Source organism: Vulpes vulpes, chromosome 13 (assembly GCF_048418805.1).
Source record: "Vulpes vulpes isolate BD-2025 chromosome 13, VulVul3, whole genome shotgun sequence".
In the NCBI taxonomy this organism is placed as follows: Eukaryota; Metazoa; Chordata; class Mammalia; order Carnivora; family Canidae; genus Vulpes; species Vulpes vulpes.
This window is the reverse complement of record NC_132792.1, coordinates 118,345,159-118,371,052: the sequence shown is the minus strand read 5'-3', so window position 1 is coordinate 118,371,052 and position 25,894 is coordinate 118,345,159. Positions and strand designations below refer to the sequence as shown.

The 25,894-nt window shown below is 42.6% G+C and overlaps 1 protein-coding gene across 2 annotated transcripts in view; it reads right to left on the bottom strand.

Annotated features, from left to right (window-relative positions):
* The window catches only part of DAP3 (death associated protein 3), a 36,474-nt gene that overhangs the window by 7,093 nt on the left and 3,487 nt on the right, over window positions 1-25,894 (bottom strand). For both annotated transcript variants that reach the window (XM_025997266.2, XM_025997265.2), the window contains exons 2-8: window positions 10,270-10,406; window positions 7,187-7,297; window positions 5,249-5,350; window positions 2,783-2,891; window positions 2,563-2,655; window positions 973-1,103; window positions 237-317 (exon numbers count right to left, since the gene is read on the bottom strand). In XM_025997266.2, the coding sequence (XP_025853051.1) occupies window positions 237-317; window positions 973-1,103; window positions 2,563-2,655; window positions 2,783-2,891; window positions 5,249-5,350; window positions 7,187-7,297; window positions 10,270-10,311 (669 nt within the window). In that variant the 5' untranslated portion in view covers window positions 10,312-10,406. The remainder of the gene's footprint in view (window positions 1-236; window positions 318-972; window positions 1,104-2,562; window positions 2,656-2,782; window positions 2,892-5,248; window positions 5,351-7,186; window positions 7,298-10,269; window positions 10,407-25,894) is intronic.

Genomic DNA, 25,894 nt, shown 5'->3' with positions numbered 1-25,894 from the left:
TCTGGAATGAGGGTCCACATCCAGGGACTTTTTTTTTAAAGACTGTTTGTTTGTTTGTTTGTTTATTTATAAGAGAGAGAGAAAGAGAGGCAGAGACACAGGCAGAGGGAGAAGCAGGCTCCATGCAGGGAGCCTGACATGGGACTCGATCCCGGGACCCGAGGATCACGCCTTGAGCCGAAGGTGGTGCTAAACCGCTAAGCCACCCAGGGATCCCCTAGGGACTTTTTTTATACCTGTTCAACCACTGCTCCCAGAGGACTGCCTTTCTCAGTGCTTTCTCGCTTATTCCAGACGTACTTCTCTTGAACTTTTATCTAAATACAAAATAAAAACAACAAAAAAAGCTATTTAGCCTAAAGATGATCCCAACTAAGAAGGTAGGAAGGTAAGGTTGTTAGGAGTCCGTTTGAGTTGATTTTTCCAGCTGTGTAAGAGCCTCCAGAATAAAAGTGAATGCCTCCCAGCCTTTCTCTGCCTGGGGCTCAAGAACAAAGCCGGTGAGGCTTTCTGATAACAAAGGTCTGGGATGAGGCTGTGGCAACCACATTCATAACCAGCTCTCCGAGATGACTTGGATTTATATCCAGAGTTGAAAACTTCTGGCCTAGAGATTGTATCCAAGAATCACCAGAGCAAAGAATAATTCTGCCAATACATGTCTAGTTCCATGGAAGACCTTATCTGGCGAAGATTACACAGCTGAAAATATGCCTCAGAGGATGTGAGACTGTTGCTGCGGAAAAGTCAGTGAATCCATCTGCACTGCACTTTGCTCCTCAGAAAATTCCCAGGGATGGCTTATACCACTGCTGTATTTCACACAGATGAGCATAAAATATACGAGAGGAACATGGCACAGTGACCCCAACTATGATATTAGTTCTCTACAGTCAACTGTGCTCAAGACACAACAACGATAAAGTCTATTTCAGAGACTGTCCAGCATCGAACTTCTGGGAGTCTAGTCACCTGACTCAAGAAACGCTCATTTGCAGTTTTGAAATTCTTCAGCCACATCGAAGCCTCTACAGGTTGATCAAAGCGCTGCTTGTTGTAGGAAGACTGCAGGAGACCCCGACAATTTTTCACCCAAAGATGAGCTAAAAAAACAAAGATACAAACCAGGCAGGAACTGACTGTATTCAACTCAAAATACTCTCTGCTTCTTTACGTTACATGAGATGACTCTTGAACAACAAGGTGCGAGGGACACTGGCCCCCCTGCCATGCACTTGAAAATCTGCATCGGGTGCCTGGGTGGCTCAGCAGTTGAGCATCTGCCTTCGGCTCAGGTCATGATCCTGGGGTCCTGGGATTGAGTCCCACATCAGGGTCCCCCTGGGGAGCTTGCTTCTCTCTTTGCCTGTGTCTCTGCCCCTCTCTCTGTCTCTATCACGAATAAATAAAATCTTAAAAAAAAAAATTGCATCTAACTTCGGACTCCCCAAAACTGAACTACTACTAGCCTATAACTGACCAGAAGAAGTCTTACTGATAACAGAGTCGATGAAGAAAGATTTTGAATGCTGTACGTATTTTATACACTGTATTCTTAGTCAAGCAAGTTAGTGTAAAGACAATGTGACTCAGAAGATCCTAAGGATGAGAAGATATATTTACAGCCCATGATGTATTGAAAGACTTCTGTGTGTAAGAGGACCAGCAAGTTGGAAATCATGCTGTTCAAGAGCCAACTATGTTATTTCTTAAAGACCTCTTAACTTCGGAGGTTTACGTTTCTGTCTGGTCCATCTGAGATTAAAACGATTGCAATCACTACTCAAGTGGGTTAAAGGTCACTTTAGCTTCCTGGCAGTTGTTTTTTTCCTGGCAGTTTTTAAAGAGAGAAAACCCTCACCGGATGTGCGCAATGCCCAACACAACGGAGAGGGCTGCACGTGAAGTATGAGAGTTTAAGTTTTCAAGATCCATGCTGATGGCTCTAGGATGCTAACAAATAGCCCCACGTACCCCCTCGAATCCCAGGGACTCAAAACTGCTGACCGTTGGCAGGAAAGCCTGTGGTGACCTCTAAGGCAGAAGTTCATGCTCTTGGGTGTCACATCCAAGTGAGGACTACTAGGCCAAAATACTTTTTTTCTTTTTTTGTTAAAGATTTATTTATTTGAGAGAAAGCGAGAGCAAGAGAGCAAGCATGTTCATGTGGGAGGGGTGGGGCAGGGGGAGAGGGAGGGAGAATCTCACACAGATGCCCTACTGAGTGTGGAGCCTGACTTAGGGCTCAATCCCACAACCCTGAGATCATGACCTGAGCTGAAATCAAGAGTAGGACGCTCAGCTGACTGAGACACCCAGGCACCCCCAAAATACTGCATTCTTATTACCAAAAGGCTCTAGTAAGGTTTTTGCTGCACTTCCTCTTGTTGCACATACACCTGCCTGTGATTACTGTAACATCATGATGAGCCAGCTTAGATTGGCCTGCACCTGGAACAGAAGGCTTCTGAAAAACCGTTGCAACCTAGATGCTGTCACAGCCTGGATGCCAGCATTGTAACAGGGACCTGACCCGACCCAGTGAGGGGAGGGCGTTCTTACCATCTGGAATGTGCAGTATTAGCCAGTCCTGTTTTGCACAGAAATGAACAACGTGGCAAAGACTGAGGGTTTTTCCTGTCCCCTTCTCCCCATCTAGAGCACCCATTGTTAAAGAAAACATCACCAGAAGGGACAACTACACTGTCAACAAATGGCCCCCCTTTCCACTTCCTCTTAACCCTCATTGGCTCCAGACGACTCCGGAGGCAGGAAAGGATACAGAGAACATACCGCACAGCTGGGTGAGCAAAATTGGTGTTTTTCAGGTAATGTAGAAGCTCGAGGGCTGGTTTCCTCACCATCAGACAAGCTTCATTGAATGTCTTCACCTGACAAAACAAGAAGGAGGGCAAGGTGGTGCGTGCAGCACACTGAGCCTAATACCATAACCAGAGCAGCCAAGTGCACTCTTCACCTGTTCACTCAGGAGAGGCTGGGCTGGCAGCTGGTATCCACATAATTCAGCTAAAATTTGAAACACGTTACCCACAGCAAGTAACACAATAGTCACCTTCTGATTATTTCTCTTAAAGAAGCAGTGATATTATGTCAGTCATATAGTCCATAAGCTGAAATCTACATATGATCTATAGCCATCTTGTAACATAGTTATGTATACCACTTAGGATTAACATAAATATTGAAAGAATGTAAAACGTTTAACAAAGTATCTGATACATGGTAAGTCCTGAATAAATGTTAATTCTTTTAAGTTTATTTTTAGCTAATTCTTGCAAGTATCTGGACTTTTCTCTACAAATACATATATGACAGCTCAGAGCAGGTGTGACCAGGTGCCCCAAAGCCCATGGGCCACTCTGGACACCAGCAACATGCAGATGCCAGAGCACTGACACACAAAGTTCAATCCTTTTTTGTCACCAGGAATAGTCTGGTGGAAAAATCTGTAAATCACTGATACGTGTGACATGAGGATTAAAATAGTGTTGGCATTTTCCTTTTTAAAGATTTATTTACTTGACACTATGTGCAAGCATGAGCAGGGAGAGGGGCAGAGCAAGGGAGACCCAGCAGACACCCCACTGAGCATAGAACCCAAACTAGGGCCCGATCCCATGACCCTGAGATCATGACCTTAGCCGAAACTGAGGTGGAGGCTCAGCCACTAAGCCACCCGGGTGCCCTGTTTTTGTTTTTTTTTTTAAAGATTTTATTTATTTATTCATGAGAGAGAGAGACAGAGAGAGGCAGAGACACAGGCAGAGGGAGAAGCAGGCTCCATGCAGGGAGCCCGATGTGGGACTCAATCCTGGGACTCCAGGATCATGCCCTGGGCCAAAGGCAGGCATTAAACCGCTGAGCCATCCAGGGATCCCCAGTGTTGGTATTTTTTAAATAAATCCTATCTGTGCAACTCGATTAGGGAAGGACTTGACAGGCAAGTTCAAATTTAATGAAAAGTGAAACCTTCAAAAACCTGATACAGAAATTAAAACAGAAATGCCGTATTAGGAAATATGACCGTGCTAAAACACACAAACAATGGGGAGCTGGCCTTCACATAAATGGAAATTATGGAAAGAATGTATGAGTAATAACCTCCAAAGCCCTGGGGGTCAGGCCAGTCTGAAAGCAACTGGAGCCAGTTACAACACTAAAGCTAGAGGCTGTACTACAAATGTCTTTGGACAGTTTAAGTGCCATCACAGATGACTCCTTCTGGTTGTGTCCTATTTCCAAATATAAGTCCCCCCCCCGCCCCCAGTCCCAAATTTAACAGTTTTGATGACAAGGCTATTCATGGGCTAGAATTAACTCCTTCACTGGGGTTTCATCTGATCTTCTGAAATAGAGCACACTCAAGGAATGCTACCCTCTGGCTCCGAGGCTAAAAATCACCTGCGTGGTCAAGTCTGCTATTTCAGTAAGAAGGGACTGTCTCTGAGGCTGACAGCAATTCAGCAGGACTGAGTCCAAAGAACCAATGATGCCAACAGACTGTGCTTTCAGTTAATCATGAATTCTTTCAATGGCTATAAAGATTTTATTTTATTTTATTTTTTTATTTATTCAGAGAGAGAGAGAGAGAGAGGCAGAGGGAGAAGCAGGCTCCATGCAGGGAGCCGACGTGGGACTTGATCCCGGATCTCCAGGATCACATCCCAGGCTGCTGGCAACGCTAAACCGCTGTGCTACCGAGGCTGCCCTCTTTCAATGGCTATAAAGCAACCCAAGATGACATGTCTGGGTTGAAGTTGGAGCCACAAAACTACATTTTCTGAAAATCCAGGAGAATGAAAACCAATAATACATCTAATCCAAAAATCACTTCTGTTTGGCTAAGGAACAGATTATGATTCTCTACACATGCTAATCATTTTCATGATCTTTTGCTAAGGCAAATATTAAATTCATTATAAACAATTATTTGAATGACAAAGGTTCTAGAAATCTGTCAGGTGGGTAACACAAGGAAAACAGTGGGCTATCATTTATCTAAGAATATTATGCCTGCCCTCGATGGTGCGCCACAAATAAAAGCCCACTTAAAGTAACTATAGTAACAGCACTATTCACAAAACAGCTGAACTCATCTGTCTTAGATTCAAATTTCATCTTAAACAGTTTTCTACTCACTGAATCCCACCCTCTGCCAGCAGTCAGTAGCAGCATGTTCTGAGCCCCCTTAACCCCCCCACCTTCAGCCCCCTCCTGTGTGGAGCACCTGCATGATGAAGCGAGGGGGCAGGCCCTGGGGGAACACAGTCTTCAGATCCTGGAGGGGGATGTGGTAGTGTAGAGCGGCGTGCTGCTCGCCATGCCTGGCCTGTGAAACGAAAATGCAAACAACTGTAACAGGGCCACAGACAAAGTGGAAAGGGCCTGCTACACCATGTTAAGGAAAGGTCATCTCTCAGGGCTAGAGAAGAGGTCTTTCATTTCTTATCTTAGACAAAAGATGCTGGATGTCCTCGAATCCATGGTGTGTATATAAAGCGCCTGTTGGCTCAGTGATGAAGCCAGTTGCTCAGCAACATAAACCCTGCCTGTGGAGGTGACAGAGACAATCCTTGCCATCTGGATTCTGTGCTGTGCATGGAGATGCTCCAGTCATGTGACAAGAGTGACTGCACACCACTGTTTCCATAGAAACCCCAGAGGAGCTGGTGATAAAGGGACTACAATTCCAAGCAAAGCTGAAAGACACCGCAGTGACTTCACTCATTTGGTTTACTTTGTGCTTTTGAAAGCAGATGAGCGCCAGAGACATAAAGAAAACACCCTCCTGAGCTGGCAGCCTGGGTGATGAGTTATTGATCCCTTTCCACATGCACAGCACAGGTTAAGGTGGGGAGGCCTGCGGGCGGGGAAGGTGCAAGAAAGTAGAAAAAGCTATTGGCTCCCTCCACATTTACGCACAGATCACATGACGAATGCCATTTAGGAGGGGCCACTTTCGTGCTGGGGTAGGAGAAAAGAAATCATCTGGCCTCAAAGGACAAGAAGCACAAAATGCAACACTGGAAACTGCTGGAATGCTGGCTTCTGCTGACAGACTTCACTTTTTTTTTTTTTAAGATTTATTTATTTATTCATTCAGAGAGAGCGAGAGAGAGGCAGAGACACAGGCAGAGGGAGAAGCAGGCTCCATGCAGGAAGCCCGACGTGGGACTCGATCCCGGGTCTCCAGGATCACACCCCGGGCTGCAGGTGGCGCTAAACCGCTGCGCCACCGGGGCTGCCCCAGACTTCACTTTCAATGCTGTTCTCAATGAATCAGGTTAGTTCCCCCTCCAGACACTAGGAAGTCCACTTAGAAAGGTGGAATGTAGCACCAGACTGGCAAACAGAAAAACTGGGTTCTTTAGCTGCCCTGCCATGTGATCCTGGGTAAGTCAATGTCTTTAGGATTCTCCATACCAGGGCTGGTTGACTATGGCTGGCTACCCATTCTTGTAAATAAGCTTTTATCTATTTATTTATTCTTTTTTTTTTTTAAAGATTTTATTTATTTATTTATGAGAGACACACAGAGAGAGAGAGAGGCAGAGGGAGAAGCAGGATCCATGCAGGGAGCCTGACATGGGACTCGATCCCAGGTCTCCAGGATCACACCCTGGGCTCAAGGTGGTGCTAAACCGCTGAGCCACCCGGGCTGCTCCCTATTTATTTTTTTATTTCTTTCTTTTCTTTCTTTCTCTCTCTACTATTATTTTTTTAAAGCCACATCTACTTGTTTACATAAGGCAGAGCTAAGTAGTTGGGACAGAGACCACTTCAGTTTGTAAGCCTGAAATATTTACTGTCTGGCCTCTAAGGAGAAAAGTCTGCTGACCCATTAAGATCAGTAACTACTAAATGGAACTTCTCAGGAACTGACTTAAGTATTTACTATGCACCTGTTTCATGCCGGACAAAATCCAGGGCATGAGTGGCCTTCAGTGGCAGGAGTTAAATCCGGTGTGGACTGGCCTGCCTGAGGTTTATGTGAATACGGCCTCAGGGAAGAGGCTGATCTGGGCTCCGGAGTGTTGTCTTGGGTGCACTGTCTGACCACAGGCAGATCTTCACTTTTCTGGGTTTCAATTGTCCCAATATGTAAAATGACAGCACCATAAAGTATAAGAACTGAAAGGAATCCATACACATGCTAGCAACTCACCGGGTCATCCTCACTAGTACAGGATACGGCTCTGGGTCTCTGGTCATCCAGGTGAGCATCAAGGCTCTGAGGGGCGGGGGACCCCCTGTGCAAAAAACGTCCAGGGTCCAACTATAAAAGAAACCATTTTCATGTTTTGGAATCAGCAGGCTTTTTAGTATTAGGATCACTACAAAACTGAGGTTTTAAAGCCCCTCTACAACAGGGAAACTGTCACTAATACACATTTTAGTTTTATGTAAAAGTAATCCTTATTTTTACAATTCTCTACATCCAATCATGTTATCCAGACTCTGAATCTGCTGCAGCTTGTGTTGCTCTGGCAGGGCTCTGTCCCACATAGAAGCAAACGCATCTGCTGGAGATGGTCCCGAAGCAGGGCACATCCTCCTATGCTCTTGCCCCCCGTGGTAGATGGCCACTAGGCCAGCATGCCGCCCCCCGCCCCCCACCGTGGCAATCACAGCCACTTCTATTAGGGGACTGGTGCGGTGCTCCCATTTGATAGCTATCATGACACTCCCCACAATAATTTTCTTGCTAGCTGTGTCCTGGAATAAAGACTCTCTGATTAAGGACGTGTGATGAGGGAGTGCAGAAAACCTCCAGCTAAGTGAGATATAGTGTTGGATGGGCAGCTCAGTAAACTGCACAGGGGACCCCTGTGCTGGATATGGGATTTCAGGAGACAAAGCTGAGAAAATACTACCTGGAGAACCTTGTAAAACTGAGCTGAGGGATGAAAGGCCTTACATAGAAATGAAAAGATGCCAGCATAATACGGCTGGGGAACAAGAATTTACATAATAAAAATAGGAAAGCAGGTGAAGTTAGCACACTGGCCTGGTTATCGGTTATCGTGCGGAGTCTCTGGGACTTATCTTGACAGTGGCAGGGAATCAGCCATGCTTTCTTTCTCTTTAAAAATTTTTAAATTTATGGAGTGCCTGGATGGCTCAGTGGCTGAGCGTCTGCCTTGGCTCAGGTCATGATCCTGGGGTCCTGGGATTGAGTCCTGCATCAGGTTTCCTGCCTGGAGGCTGCTTCTCCCTCTGCCTGTGTCTCAGCCTCTCATGAATAAATAAATAAAATCTTTAAAGATTTATTTATTTTAAGTAATCTCTACAACCCAACATGGAGCTCAAACTCACAACCCCAAGACCAAGAGTCATACACTCTCCCAACTGAGCCAGCCAGGGGTCCCTCGGCCACTCTTTCTGATTAGCTGGAGGTTAAGCATTTTGAGGGGAGATAAATCTTTTGGACTATGAAAGACTAAGAGTCAAGATTTAGAGGTGAAAATACCAGTTAGAAAGTTATTGTAGAACTTAAATGGGTATAATTTTTATGAGCAAAATAATAATTGTTTAAACATTAAAATCAACATGCTGAGATGGCACCCCAACATGATGGACTGCAAACCATCTTGGAAATGTGGTGATAGCAAGAGTGAAACAGAACATCTACGATACAAACAGCAGCACTTGTTGCGCTGGGCTGATGAAAACCCAGGGTATGGTTTGTCAGCTCAGAAGTCTGAACGGAATGCCCCAGTGCTGGTGCTACTCAATTTTCTCCATTCTACCGGAGACAAAGCACCAGTTCTTCATAAAAAAAGTAGTAAATAAAAAAATCAAAGATATTCAAGGACCACAAGGTGGTGGTATTTCTACACTAAACTTTTTTTTTTTTTTTTTTTTTAGTTAAATGCTTTTTGCAGCAAATTAAGACCTAGTAAAATGGATTCCTTACTTCTTACAGTGTTATATACGGCCTCACCGTGACAGTCTTGTGTTTCCGGGGAAGGCAACCATGTGTACACTTGCCTCTGCACAGCTCTGGAAGGAAAACCAGGCAGTTCCCGAAAGAACAGCATTTGTGATCCCATCAAGGTTACTAAATCAATCTACAGAAAGCATAAAATTCTTCTGACCCCTCGGTGCAGTTTGGACTCAGGTATTTCTTGTCTGCTATCAAGGAATAACATATTCTAGCCTTTTAATGCAAATAGTTGAGGCCTGAATCCATCCCTCTGTTGATCCTTGGTCTTTTTTTCATTTTATTTCCTAAGAATGGGTTATTTTGCTTTTACGAGTTTTATCATGAACCACTGGAAAAAAAGAGGAGCCTTATGGAAGGAAGGGCTCCTCCTCTAGGAGATCTAATCTGTAATGAAATGATCAGATGGAAGTGCCAGAGCCCTGCTGGTCTGGCTCTCACCCTTTGGGACTTGGGATGAATCTGGAGTCTGAGGGTGCCCTCTGGGCCCTGCTAACCCACAGCAGATGCTCCTCTGGGTGCTGTGACAGCACTGGGCTACAGGTGCCATTCGTTTGTGACTCCGCTACTGGAATGTGAGGTCCTGGACAACAGGGACCAAAAAATGCCACATAGCACAGTGCTCAAGGCCACAGGCTTTGCAGTCAGACAGCCTGGACTCTACAACTTCACAGAATGTTACCTCAGGCACTTTACTTAGCCTTGTTAATCATCACTTTCTTTGTGAAACAGAGATACTTATTTCCTGGGCTGGTCATCGTGCCTGGCACATAACAAATGCCCAACAAATCATAATTACTAATGGTGAAATGAGTCACTGTAGAATCCTGAGCACCTGCCTGGTAGAAGGTACTGAGAAAATATCTGCTCAATAAATGAAGTAAAGCAACACAATGGTCGTATTTATATATGATTTTATTATTTTGTTAAAACTATCAGATGCTAAAAGTCTAAAGAAGCAACTTATTTTTCTTTTAAATACTTCACTAAGGGATGATAATCATGAGTCTCATTAGATATAATAAAAGTTAATAAAGATAACTGCAATCAAGCTTATGTGTTTCTTTTTTAATGTTAATTCTCTAGCACATCTCCAAGCATAGCTTTTGTGCTGAGGGCTGTCAGATTTTTAGGGTAGAGGAATGGAGTTGTGACTGTCTTCTAAAGTGCAAACTTGTAAATTACAGCACTTGGCAACAGAGGTTTTCCAGAGCATGTTATTCTGGATACAGTGAATCCATCTAGAAATAAAAACTCCACCTAAAGACAATATGCACAAAGCTTTTAGGTCAGCTAGGACTCACCTGCCGGGCTCCAGAGAGAAGCTTTGTCATCCTTCTCAGCATCGTGGCTGTAATCTTAAGCAAAGTGAAGATGCAAGCCACAACTGGGCAATGTTACCAGCACAGATGGACGCCTATCTAGAGTACATACAGAACACCTACACATTGACCAAAAAAAGGGGGGGGGGGGGCAGAAAATACAAATAAGATATAGAACAGGAAATGGCTAGTAAACCTAATAAACCCATGAAAAGATTTTCATCCTCACTACAAGTCAGGGAACTATATATTAAAACCACCATGATGAAAACCATTCACCTACCATTTTGGGAAAAATGAGAAAGACAAAAGGAAATGTGCCAGAGGCTTTGCAGCATGGGGGATACTGTCAGGGGGGTGGGAGTATAATCATCCTAAAAAAGTGAATTTGGCGGGGCAGCCCTGGTGGTGCAGCGGTTTGGCGCCGCCTGCAGCCCAGGGTGTGATCCTGGAGACCCGGGATCGAGTCCCACATCGGGCTTCCTGCATGGAGCCTGCTTCTCCCTCTGCCTGTGTCTCTGCCTCTCTCTCGCTCTCTATGAATAAATAAATAAATCTTAAAAAAAAAAAAAGGTGAATTTGGCATTATCCTATAAAGTTGAAAATGTACAGGTCTCTGACCTATGATTTCTATTCCTTGGTATTTTTTTTAAAGATTTATTCATGAGATACAGAGAGAGACAGAGAGAGAGAGGGATGTCTAGGTGGCTCAGCGGTTAAGCATCTGCCTTCAGCTCAGGGTGTAATCTTGGGTCCAGTGATCCAGTCCTGCATTGAGCTCCCTGTGGGGAGCCTGCTTCTCCCTCTGCCTGTGTCTCCGTATCTCTCTGTCTCTCATGAATGAATGGATAAAATCTCAGGGTCCCTGCAGAGCATGAGCCCAATGTGGGACTCGATCCCAGGAACCCCACGTTGATGACTTGAGCCAAAGGCAGACGCTTACCTACCTAGCCACCCAGGCACCCCTCTATTCCTTGGTATTTATGGTAGAAAAACACATGTGCACTGAGAAATATGTATAACTGTAGAAATACTTATATGTGTATAGTTGTTCACTGTAGAGTATGAATAATCAAAAACTGTAAAAAGCTCAAATACCCATTAACAGAGGAGTGTATAAACAGAAATATGGTCAAACAATAGAACACTGCACAGCAAGAAAAGACTCAACTGCAGTTATATGCAGGACATTGACGAATTTTGAAAACTAATACTGTGTGAGAACTATTATATACAGCATGATATAATTTATGTAAAATTTAAAAATGTGAAACCTAATTTACTCACTGGGGGATATACATATACATAGTCAAACTGAAGGAGAAGCAGAAGGATAATAAGCCCATGCAGAATGCTGCTTCCTGTAGGGGAGTTGGTAAAGGGGAAGGCTGGGCAGGGCACAGCGACACTGGAGATGATCTATTTCTAATGCTGTATCATGGGTACAGGAGTTTTATTTTACTGTTTTTATATCACGTGTGTTATACGTATCCATCTGTATGTTGAAAATAGTTCAGGGATGCCTGGGTGGCTCAGTAGTTGAGTGTCTGCCTTCGGCTCAGGGCGTGATCCCTGGGTCGGGGATCAGGTCCTGCGCCATCTCCTTGTGGGGAGCCTGCTTCTCTGCCTGCCTGTGTCTCTGCCTCTTTCTCTGTCTCTCATGAATAAATAAAATCTTAAAAAAAATAGTTCATTAAAAAACCCCTAATCAGAGAGCTAAAGATGTTTAAAATACTTAAGCGCAACTCTCAATATTCAGTAGTGATAACATACCTCAATCTAATCTCCAGGTCACTTTGATTATTCATTTTAACCCCTCTTACACCTGAAATTTTTGATGCAGCAGCAGCAGCAGCAGCAGTGTACCATTTAGTCAATAGTTACCAAGTACCTGCTGTGTCAGGCCCTGTGAATAAGCCAGTGAACAAACCTTCTACAGTCCCTGATCCATTGGGGCTTACCAGGAATCAAGAGACGACACAAAGTCTTTTGAATTCCATCTGTTTAGTTTCCAAAGCTACTTTTTGATGAAGATGCCAATGCATACCTTTATCCCGTCATTCAAGTCATATGTTTTCACATGCCCACACCCCAAGGAGTATACAGTGCTCAACCAGACTGGCATGGTCCCTGCTGCCCTGGCTCCCTTGTAACTATGGGATTCCAGGGCTCCTTTGCTGGGTTTGAAAACCACAGGTCCTTGGCAGCAGTTCCCAAACTGAGTTTAGGTGAATGCTAACTATTCATCAAATGCACCACAGCTCTATGGCTGAGAGATTTGAGTCTAAGTAGTTACTTCATTTTAACCCAAATTCACTAGGTCTTTGAACCCTTGGGACACCACTGTTGCAAAATACTATTAATATCATTCTCCTGGATGCTAGTGGAGGAAGGAGGTGGCTGTGTGTATGTACCCAGGCCTGAAGATGAAGTTCTATTACCCCACGGGGGGGGGGGGGGGGGGGTCCCCTCTGTTCCCTGCACTCTGTTCGGTATCCTTACCTCTGCCCTCCACTGCTGTCTGACACAGCCCTTTGCCCAGCACCATGCACGGCCAGCCAGCAATGGTGGCTGCCAGCAATGGTGGAAGAGCTAAAGGGCAGGCAGGGAGGCAGCTGCCCTCTGGGCAGCTGTCTGGAAACCCTACAACAGGTAAGAGTGGGTCTCTGTGCCTAAACTATCTATACAAACAGCATGGCTTAGGTTGAGTACCCGCTTTCCTTCTGAGAGTCTGGAATTTCTAGGCAAATAATGACTACATGACCAGCCCAAAACTCCAAGGCACTGACACTGATGAGTTTCCCCAGCTGACACCATTTCATGTGTGTGGTCACAACTTGCTGATGTCATGTTTCCTGTGTGACTCTACTGGGAAAAGACTCTTGGAAGCTAGTGCTTGCTTTCCTTCACTTTGCCTGGTATGTCTTTCCCTTTGCTGATTTGGCATCATACCCTCCCCTATAATAAATCACAGTCTTAAGTATGACTATGTGCTGACTTCCAAGTCCTCATAGGGAATCAGATGCTGGGAATGCTCTTGGCAACTAAAGACATAACCACCTGGTGTCCACCACCGCCGCCCAGAATCCATCACCACCTGGTACCAAGTATCGCCCGACACTAACTGGCTCAATTTTCTTAACCTCAGCTCTTCTCAATCTCCCCTACTTAAACTACCTCAGCTCCCTGCCTCCAGCACTGTCTTCCCCCATCCATGACAGTAAGCTGCCACACTAACTCTAACCTTCCACATTATGCATTTCCAACCCTCAGCCCTCCATTCAACCTCAACTTTCTCTACTTAAAACTACTTATGACCCCAATGTGACTCTGACAATGCCTGGCCCACCCAACCCTACTTCCTGCATCTTCCCAATGCATCCCATTACAAACAGCTGTGGGCTGCAGCATTGAAGGGGGGCTGGTTTCTGGAGAGAAAAGAGCAGATGACATGGTCCTGAGGTCAATTCTTCCTATAGGTGTGCCTGTGGTCATTGGGGCCATTACTCTGGCCATGTTTTAGACATTATGGGAAATACTGGTAACGAAAATGTGACCAGCTCTCTATCCCAGGACACTACCATCTTGCATTATACAACAATTGGTCTACAGCTTCCATGTGAACTTCTCCAATCCATTTTTTACACTCAAGTCTTGCTTAAAATCCTTCAATATTTCCCCACTGCTTTTTTTTTTTTTTTAAAGATTTTATTATTTATTTATTCATGAGAAACAGAGAGAGAGAGGGAGGGAGGGAGGGAGGCACAGACAGAGGGAGAAGCAGGCTCCATGCAGGGAGCCTGACATGGGACTCGATCCTGGGACCCCAGGATCACGCCCTGGGCCAAAGGCGGCACTAAACCACTGAGCCACCCGGGCTGCCCTCCCCACTGCTTTTTAAGGGTAAAGGCAACACATACACACATCTCTCTATATAAGAATAGTCGAAATTACTTTAGGGGCTCCTGGGTGTCCAGTTGGCTGAATGTCCAAATCTTTTTTTTTAAGAGTTTATTTATTCATGAGAGACACACACAGAGAAGCAGAGACACAGGCAGAGGGAGAACCAGGCTCCCTGTGGGGAGCCTGATGCGGGGACTCAATCCCAGGACCCCGGGATCATGACCTGCACCGAAGGCAGATGCTCAACTACTGAGCCACCCAGGTGCCCTGAGTGTCCAATTCTTGATTTTGGCTCAGGTCATGATCTCATGGTGGTGAGATGGAGCCCCGTCGCTGGGCTCCAAGTTCAGCATGCAATCTGCTAGAGATTCTCTCTCCTTGTCCCCCTTGCTTATATGCATGGTTTTTCTCTAAAATAAATAAATAAATCTTAAAGAATAATGGAAGTTACTTTAAAAACAAAGGGAAGGTGGGGAATCTTGAAAGTTTGATCTCAAAGCCAATAACCTGGACTAAACATTTTCCATGTCTTTTAAAATACCTGTTTGCAGAAAAAAAATCTTATCGATAGGCCAAATGTAAGCTGAAGACAGGAATATTTGATCATTCCACTTTTAAGGGCATATAAATATCAGGGCAGTGCAAGGTAAAGGCTCAAGCCACTAGTAGTATGAAAAATCCAAGTACTGGTTTCTCCTTTCAGCTTTTTCATGTCCTTTGCAGGAGCAAAAGTTAGACATACTGCTGATTACTGGAAGGTAGGTAAGGGGACAGATTTCCTATGAGAATTGACTGATGGTACAAGACGAAAAGAATTATGGGGATGAATGGTGGTGACAGCCGCCTGTGTGTGACATCATGGAATTGCACACTTAAAAATTATGGTAAATTTTACACTTGCATATTTTACCACAAACAAAACAAATGACTAATGGTAAAAATCAAAGATAAACTGTCCACTTGTCTTCCGAGACAGAAGAGTCTTCTCTCTGATCACATGCTTTGTTTTAAATGTGGATAAAACAAATCCCAGAGACAATTTCCTTAGTCTTTAAGCCATCTGAAGCTTTTCCAGGTGCACCTGCAAAGTACTTGCTCAGCACTTTAAATGCTGTGATGAAACTTTTTAGCTAGTGTTAGTCCTCTTTCTCTCTAAAATAAAAAAGTCTCACATAGGAAGCTCAAATGTATACTGAGAAGTGAGTCAGAATAGGCTCGGACCAAATCTAGAAATGTATCCCAAAGATTATACGCTAAGACTAAGACTTCAGGGATTACAAAAATCAGTTTGTTTTTTAAATTTAACTTGTTCTGTTGAGGTCATTGTAGAGACCCCTGCAGCTGAAAGAACTCCGTGTGCCCTTTCCCCAATGCCTCCCTGTGATGACAGGTTGCACAGCGACAGCACTCCATCAAGCCTGGACACTGACGTCCATATAGTTCCTGTGCAGGACGTCTCCATCACCTTAAGGATCCCCTCATGTTGTCCTTTCTGAGTTCTCTGGCCTCTCTCCCACTCTTAACCCCTGACAACCACTCATCTGTTCTCCATTTCTGTGATTTTGAAATTTCAAGGATGTTAGGTGAATGAAATCACACTGTATGTGGCCTTTTGATACTGGCTTCTTTCTTTCTTTAAGAGTCTACGTATTTATTTGAGAGAGAGAGAACACAAGCAGGGGGAGCAGCAGAGGGAAAAGCAGGCTCCCTGCTGAGCAGGGAGCAGGGATCAAGCAGGGAGGGGCTTGATCCCAGGACCCTGGGATTATGACCTGAGCCAAAGGCAGACGCTTAACCAACTGAGCCAGCGAGGTGCCCTGATACTGGCTTTTTTTCACTTATAATTTTCTGGACACTCACCCAGGATATGTGTATTATATGCATTAATAGATTGTTTCTTTAATCTTGAACACTGTCCATGGTAAGGATGCATCTGTTTAACCAGTGAAAGACCTATGGATTATCTCCAGCTTTTTCTATTATGGACAAAACTGCTATGAACAGGCTTTTATACAGATAGAATAAAAAATTCTGAAAGTTAAGATGATCTAGCTCAACAATTGAATTCTTTAGAATTAGTGCAACAATGATTTCAATAAAATCACTAAATATTTTTAGAAATAGGTTCTGTATTAAGCAATTTATAGGTATTATCTCACAACAATCCTATTAAGTAGACATTATTATACCCCAGTGAAAATAGGGATGGATAACCTAAATCACTTGCTAAAAGTGGCAGCCTTTCCTGTTAGCCGCTGCGTGTCGTGTATCAAGTGCTTAAACATTTCCAGCCACAGGGGAACATGAAGACACGCCATGTGATTATCAGACAACTTTTCTGGAAAATCCTTTCATAATCTGAGCTGAGATGTCTCTTGCAGCTTCCATTCATTGTCCCAGTCTTTCTCTTGGGTTTTACAAGACGTTTTCCACATGATGAACTGAAGGTAGTTATGCACTCTATTTTTTCTTTTCCTGGCTAAATGCCCACAGTTTTCTAAAGCAATCATTACACAATACAAGTCCCTTCCCCATATAAATGATCAATACTCCTTAAGTACAATCCATCATTATCAGATTTTATATTTTAAGAGTGACTATTTAAAAAAATTCTATCACATCATTGTTTCATTGAGAATGCAGTTCATTAAAATCGGCAATTCTTTATCTCTTTTTTTTTTAAAGATTTTATTTATTTATGAGAGAGAGAGAGAGAGAGAGAGAGAGAGGAACAGACACAGGCCGAGGGAGAAGCAGGCTCCATGCAGGGAGCCGGGCGTGGGACTCGATCCCGGGTCTCCAGGATCACACCCTGGGCTGAAGGCGGTGCTAAACTGCTGAGCCACCCAGGCTGCCCGGTTCTTTCTCTTTTAAAAAAATATTGTTACTTATCAAAATTCCGGCAACATTTTTTATGGTGATTGTCAAGCTGATTTCAGAATTCACATGGAAATGCAATGGACCCAAATAGCATAACTAACCTTGGAAAAAAGGAACAAAGTTGGAGGGCTCCCGTTCCTGATTTCAAAACTTACTACAAAGCTACAGTAATCAAGACTGTATTATTAGTATACGCCTATAGATTAAATGCATCTGACCCACATCTATGAGTCAGTGGGGGAGAGCTGAGAGTTTAGAAAGAATTCCTTACATCACCATCAGCTGATTTTCAACACAGGTGCCAAGACATTTCAATGGGGCAAAAGACTGTTTCAACAAAGGGTGGTGGCACAACTGGATATCCACATATAAAATACTTAAATCGAAGTGCTTATTTACCCAAAGCACACAAACACACTAATTCGAAAAGATACATGCTCTCCTATTTTTTTTTTTTTAAGGATTTTACTTATTAATTCATGAGAGGACACAGAGAGAGGCAAAGACAAAGGCAGATGGAGAAGCTGGCTCCCTGCACACAGCTTGATGTGGGACTCAATCCCAGGACCCCAGGATCACAACCTGAGCCAAAGGCAGCCACTCAACCATTGAGCCATACCAGTGCCATCCCCTATGTACACTGCAGCATTATCTACAATAGCCAAGATACAGAAGCAGCCCACATGTCCAATGATAGATGTGGGGATGGTGTGTGTATAATGGAATATTACTTGGTCATAAAAAGGATGAGATCTTGTCATCTGCAAAACCAGATTGATGGATCTAGGGTGTACTATGCTATTGGAGAAAGACAAATACATGATTTCACTTATATATAGGATCTTAAAAACAAAACAAGTGAATAAACAAATAAGCAGAAATGAACCGACAGAGAAAAATGATGATTGCTGGAGGGGGTGGGGTGGAGGGATGGGCAAAATGTGTAAAGGGGAATGGGAGATAAGGCTTCCAGTTACGGAATAAATAAGCCATAGGAATAAAACAAACACCATGGAAGGATGTAGTCAATGATAGTATTATATGGTGACAGATGGTAGCTACACTTGTGGTGAGCACAGAATAACATATAAACTTGCTGGGGTGCTTGAGTGACTGAGTCAGTGAAGCATCCAAGTAATGATTTCAGCTCAGGTTGATCTCACAGGGTTGTGGGATGTAGCCCAGCATTCGGCTCCGTGCTCAACTGGAGTCTGCTGGAGATTCTCTCCCTCTCTAAAATGAATAAATAAACCTTAAAAACAAAATTTCTGAATCATTATGTTATACACCTGAAACTAAAGCAACTGTGTCAGCTATATACTTCAATTAAAAAAAAAAATACATAGAAAAAAAAATCAATAAGGACAGAACGAAAAATCAAAGCCTGGTTCTCCCTAAGTATTTTATTTTTTGGAGAATGATAACACTATTCACTTCCTGCATGAGCCGGCAATCAAAGTCACTTCTGCAACCCTCCTTTTCCTTAGGGGGAAGAAAAAAAGATAAAGAAATTAATTAACTAAATAAATTAAATTGGACCCCTACCTCACATCATACACAGAAATTAATTCAAATAGATCACAGACCTAAATGGAAGTGCTGAAACAATAAAACTCTTAAAACATAAGAAGAGCAAATCTTTGTGACCCTGTACCAGATAATGGTTTCCTAGTGATAACAAAAGCTAAAGTGACAAAAATAAAAATACATACTTGGACTTTATCAAAATTAAGAATTTCTGCTTTAGAAGATACCATGAAGAAAGTAAAAGACAAATTCCAGAATGGAAGAAAATATTTACAAAGAACTTGTATCCATCATAATAAAGAACTCTACAACTCAACAATAAAAAAGACAACCAACTAAAAACTGGGCAAAAGATTTAAACGGACATTTTTCCAAATAAGATACATCATGGCGAATAAGCACTTGAAAGGTTGAAAAGCACTTCCTAATAAGCATAGTCATTAGGAAAATGCAAACGAAAAACATAATATGATACAAAAATAACTAAAATCAAAAGAACAGATAATAACAAGTGTTGGGGAGAATGTAGAAAAACTGTAATCTTAATGCACTGCTGGTGTAAAATGGGGCAGCTACTTTGAAAAACAGTTTGGTAGTTCCTCAAAAGATTAAACATGTAGTTACCAAATGACCCAAGCATTTCTACTATACACCCAGTTGTATATCCAAGAGAAATGAAAACATATGTGCACACAAAAACTTGCTCACAAATGCTCACAGCAGCATTATTCCTAATAGCCAAAATGTGGAAATAATCCAAATGTCCATCAACCAATGAATGGATAAACCAAGTGTGGTGTAGCCACACAATGGAATATTATTCAGTACTAAGAATAATAGACGAAGATCTGATAAATGCTACAACATGGGTGAACCTTTAACAGGAAGGAAAAGGCCGTCAGAAAAGATCACTTATACTATAATTCTAATTATATGAAATGTTCACCACCAGGTAAACCTATTGAGACAGTAAATTAGATCAGTGGTTGCCAGGGGCTGGGAGAGGAGAGAACATAGCGTAACCACTGATGGGTCTCTCTCTGAGGTGACAATAACATCCTAACATTAGGTAGCAGTAGTGATTATGCAGCTCTATGAATATACTAAAAACCCACTGAATTGTATACTTTAACGATACTGAATTTTATGGTTTGTGAATCTTACTAAAGCCATTATTAAAAAATGTTGCTATGCAGCCATATTAAAACAGCAATAGCAGAAACCACCACAATTAGTTGTCCTGATTACTATATGTCAGCCAATGTCATGTAGACATCAAATGCTTTATGTCATTTTATCATTATAGCATCATTTTGCAACACTGAACCAGCTATCACTGTATGACAGACTACCCCAAAACTCAGTGGCTTAAAACAGTATCTTGTTATTATTGCTAACAAGTCTGCAGCTACAGGCTAGGTAGTTCTTTCTTCTGGACCAGGTCTGGTTATGTCCGGTGGGCTTCAGCATGTATTCAGGGTCAGCTGGCTAGTCAAGGCCGGCCTTACCTGGGGTGACTGACTCTGCTCCACACTGTCTCTCATCATGTAGCAGTGTATGGCCGGACTTGTCATAGCAGTGGCAAAGGTCCAAGAGAGCTAAAGAACTGAAGACCTCTTCAAACCTGGCTCAGAATCAGCAGTCAGTCACATTCTGTTACAGCCCGTTACAGTTTGGGGTACAGGGGTGGGGTGGGGAGTAGACTTGATCTTTCTATGGAATGAGCTAGAAAATTTTTCTGACACATGGAAATCACCGTACTATTAAAAAACGAAGCCTCTTAAATTGAATTTAAATAAAAAATTTAAAAAATAATTAGCTTCTGTACTCCTATTTTGAATAAATTATAAGAAAATGGAGATTCTTGCATGCAAACATGGTTGTTGGACTTAAGAGCCTACATCCTTATCACTATACTACGTTTCTTCCTAGGTGACCTCTATCATTTATTTGTGTAGCTATTTGTTGATTTTAATCTTAGTAATTACTAAAAATCCATTTTATTAATAGTGAACCTTATTTTAGTTTGTAGAGGTCTTCTTTTATGCAATAAAAGTGCTTATAAGTATGCAGTTTTTAACAATTAGTTATAAAGTTAACCAATGAGAACTAGACATTGTTTCGATAAAATTCCAGATCAGAAATTAGGAAACATAAACATTTTCTCACACCATACACAAAAAATAAACTCAAAAGGGATAAAAGACCTAAATGTGAGAACTGAAACCATAAAAATCCTCAGAGAGAGAACAGGCAATAATTTGTCTGACATTAACCATAGCAACATTTTTCTAGATTTGTCTCCTGAGGCAAGAGAAACAAAAGCAAAAATAAAGTATTGGGACTACATCAAAATATATAGCTTCTGCATAGCAAAAGAAACAATAAAACTAAAGGACAACTAGTGAATGGGAGAAGAAATTTGCAAATAACACCCTATAAAGGATCAGGATCCAAGATATATAAAGAACTTCTACAACTCAATACCAAAAAACAAAAAAAATCAATTAAAAATAGGCAGAACACATGTACAGACATTTCTCCAGAGAAGACAAATGGCCAACAGACACTCAAAAACATGCTCAGCATCACTCAACATCAGGGAAATGCAAAGCAAAAACACAACGAGCAGTCACCTCACACCTGCCAGACTGGCTAAAACCAAAAACACAAGGAACAGCAAGTGCTGTTGAGGATGTGGATGAAAAGGACCCCTCGTACACTGTGGATGGGAATGCAAGCTAGGGCAGCCACTGTGGAAAACAGCATGGAGGGCCCTCAAAAAATTTAGAATTACTACATGATCCAGTAGTTTCACTATCGGGTATTTAAAGAGTATAGAAATGCTATTAAAAAGATATATGCACTCCTATGTTTATTGCAGCATTTACAGTAGCTGTAATATGGAAGCAGTGTGAATGTCTTTTGATGAATGAATAAATATGTGGTACACACGCATATATGCATCCACAATGGAATATTACTCAGCCATCAAAAGATGAAACCTGTCACATACAATGACGGCAGATAGAGCTAGAGAGTATGATGATGACTGAAATAGAGAAAGACAAAGACCATATATGTCTTCACTCAAATGTGGAATTTAAGAAACAAAACAAAGAAAATAAAGAGATAAATGAAGAAAAAAGATGAAAAAACAGACTCAACTCTAGAGAATAAACTGTGGGTCATCAGAGTAGAGGTGATGAGGGGAATGGGGAAACAGGTGAGGGGGTCAGACAAGCACTGTGGACAAGCACTGTGGAATGTAGGGAAGTGTGGAATCAGTAATAATGCACACCAGGAACTAATACAACCCTGTATGTAACTCTATTAGAGTTAAAAAAAGAATGATGAAACTGAGTTGCAGTTTTCAGTCTCAGCATCAAATGAAATTCAGCTTTTATTTTGTTCGCACAAATTAGAAATCTTGAGCCACACTGATAAAGAGCTGCAAGTGGTAAGCTTTCACAGTATTTTCAGTTTCTATTTAAAAAAACTTAGGCAAGCAAAACTGCAAAGGTGCATTGTCAATGAGTACCAGCATGTGGAAAGGGATCTGTCTTCTGAGCAGGTCTCAGCAGTGGACTTAAGACATTCAGTAAACTCTGTCGTGAACAGACGTGCCATCATCCAGGCTTTGTGGTGCCCTTTCTGGAGCACAGATGGAGTAGATTCAACATCATTCCTGGGATTTTCGGAATGGTCAACGAGCCTTGGCTTCAGCTCACAGTCACCAGCCACGTCAGGCCCTAGTAAGAGAGGCAGCCTGTCCTCTGAAGCTGGGAAGCCAGACACTGACCTCTCCTCTCGAGCCACGGAAGCCCTAGATGCCAACTCTTCCCACAGAAGGCTGTTTCGTCTACATCGAAAATCTGTTGGTTAGCGTAGCACCTTCAGTGATTCTCTCAGCTAGATCTTCTGGAGAATGTGCTGCTTCACCTCGCACTTTTCTGTTACAGAGAGACAGCTTCTTTCCCCACACCTCACACACCACCCTCTGCTCGCTCCAGACGGTGCTCTGGCAGCTCCCTCCCCTTTCTGGGCCTGGATGTAGAGGAGACTTCGGCTTCAGGGGATGCCTCAGGGGATGCCGTGGCTGCTCTGAGGTTCGGTCCAGACCACTCAGACCTCCTCCACATTAGCAACAGGCCAGTCAGCTTCCTCATCGTCCGTGTGTTCAGTGGAAGAGCGCTCTGCATCTCCTTCAAGAACGTTGCCTCCGCGTTCACAACGTGGCTGTCTGGCGCCAGAGGCCGAGGCTTTGACTGTCTTAGCGCTGGACACGCCCTGCTGGCTCCTGACTCCAGGCCTCAGGGGTGCGACTCCCTCTCCCCTGGACACGTGGAGGCCAGCATCGAATTATTAACTGGCCTAATTTTCATACTGTTGTGTCTCAGGGAGGAGGGAGGCCCCGTGGGGAGGGACAGAGACGAGGAACAGTGGCAGTGGGCAATCGTAACACACGGTGACCAAGTTTGCCATCTTATGTGGATGCAGTCTGTGACACCCCCCCGACCATGATGATGGTAACGTCAACGATCACTCATCACAGGTCACCATAGAAAAATAACGGAAATGTTTTAGATATTGTGAGAATCACCAAAATGTGACACTGAGATGAGGTGAGCAAATGCTATTGGAAAACTGGCACCAACACAGGGTTCCCACAGACCTTCTATTTGTAAAAACCCAATAGCTGTGAAATGCAACCCAGCCGAGCACAGTAAAACGAGGTACGCCTGAAATTACAATGTTTGATGCCCAGATCCCATCTCAGACCAATCACAATCTCTTGTAGGGAGACTTAAAATACATTGGCATTTAAAAAAAATTCCCCAGCTGATTCCAATGTGCAGCTAAGACTAAGAACTCCCACACAGATGTCAATCGTTAAGGGAATTTCAACCTATTTAACATGGAGTCTTTGGGTATGATTATTCAAACACTTAAACATTTAGGACATACTTCCTCAAAAAGCCATAATGAGACTGTCAAATGCCTTACTTTACTGAAGACATGATATACATAATGACATTATCTTGATTTACCATTCTAGGAATTCAGACAAAAAAGATGTATTGGTCTGCTGTGACTTTTTCTCTACTGAAGCTAGACTGATTTTCTGGTGATCAGCAATTCTTTTTCTAAACCAATGGCTCTCAATTGGGGCAATTTTGCCCTCTGGAGGACATTCAGTAATGTCTGGACGAATTTTTCGTTGCCACACCTTGGGGGAGGGGTGCTACTGACATCTAGTGAGCAGAGGCCAGGGATTTTGTTGAACATCTTGTCATGCACAGAAGAGGCTCCCACAGCAAATTACATAGCCTCAAATGTCAACAGTGAGTGCTGAGGTTGAGAAAGATTATTCTAAATCCTGAGTCCTTTAGGAAAAATCTGGTTCACAGAGACTAATCTTAACTGCTTTCATAATTTCAGTTAGAATAAAACAAGATTTGTTATGCTGCTTTCTGTAATCATTATATCTACTTCCCCAAGTATGGGTTCTTAGAGAAACATTTGAGCTTTCAAAGTAAAGGAGCTTCTTGAAACATACTGATTATGACAAACTTGAACAAGTGCAAACTTCTATAAGCTCTGTGTTCTATCACCAGGTATTTTTGCTGGAAACAATATGTATTCACCCTCCCAAGGATAAGGGAGCAAGGGACAATGCAACGGATTAACTCTAATGGAGAAAGCAAAGGGAGGAAATGGGCAGAACTAGAATTTTTTCTGAGGCTGGGGACACCCTGGATTCTCAACAAGCTGAACCTGCGAAATTCCTCAAGAACTGGACTCAAGCAAGACTGGTGAAACATCTGAAAGGTTTCTGAAGGCTTCACAGAAGGCATGTTACATGAACGCACATGCCTGGTCTTCACACCCTAGACCTTTAGGGCCCGGGGTACATGTAAATTGATCTCAATCCAATGGTACATTTAGATTGTCCTTTTGAAGTGAAGATGGATGAAGCCTTAAAGAAAAGGATATACAAAAAACCAATCTGACCTATTGCAGTGCTCATGTTACAGGTAACTTTCTTTTTTTGATCTTTTTTTTTTTTGCAAAGTTATTAGCAAAAATTAGCAGTATTAATAACACTGTTTATGTAATAAAAATTGTCCAAACTTCAGTAAGGTGTCCAAGTTAAAAAGTTTTTAACCTTTTAACCTAATCGAAACCATTTTTATAGCGACTGATAAAAAGAGATTGCTATGTATATAGGATTATTCAACTGCAACACTATTTCTAACATTAAAATGGAAAGAACCTAAATATCTGTCACCAGTGGATAAGGCATAGCCATACACTGGAACATCATGCAGCTGTTTAAAAACAAAACAACCGGGATCCCTGGGTGGCTCAGCAGTTTGGCGCCTGTCCAGGATGTGATCCTGGAGTCCCGGGATCGAGTCCTGAGTCGGGCTCCCTGCATGGGGTCTGCTTCTCCCTCTGCCTGTGTCTCTGCCTCTCTTTCTCCCCCTCTGTTTCTCTCATGAATAAATAAATAAAATCTCAACCCTAGGAGCTCTCTGCATACGAATTAGGAAAAATCTCCAATATATATTAAGTAGGGAAGAAAACGCACAGAACAATGTATACAGTTAGCCATCATTTGTGTAAAAGGGGGAAAATATATATACAATTTGTTTGTAAAAAGGTACATATTTTGAAGGATATACAAAAACTGATAATATTGGTTGCTCTCAGGGATTAAGAATGGGTTCCTATGGGAGCAGGAGAAGGGAGAGTGGTGTCTTTGGTATTTTTTTAATCTGAATTAGGTTGCTATTACCCAGAAGAGTAAATTTTACAAAATTAAATCAACAAACTCTTAGTGAATCCTTTAAAGTTAACACATAATTTCTTGCATGAACTACTGGAGAGAGAACCCTGCTGCATCAAACTCTGTTAGAGATTGAAGATAAGTAATTAAAAGTAGTGGGTCCTTATCCCAACACGGCATCTAAATCTACCTCAGGACTGTTTGATAAGACCTTTGGGCTCAGACGAGTACCTGTCACATAACTTATCTACAAGAGAAAAACATGGTTGAAGATCCTACAAGTCTTTCTTCCTCCTCTCTGGGCTTAAGTGTCCTACCTGTAAAACAAGGCCACTCGAGTATGTTTTCCAGGTGCTTTTCCCCTCTGGTAATCTAACTTTTACCAACTCAAGAACAATGACAGTAGGAACATATAAAAGAGATAAAAGAGCTGTGCTGGTCAAGGCAGAAATAAGGAGCGTCCGCGTTGATGTTTCCTTATTTCCAGTGACACAAGCACATTGG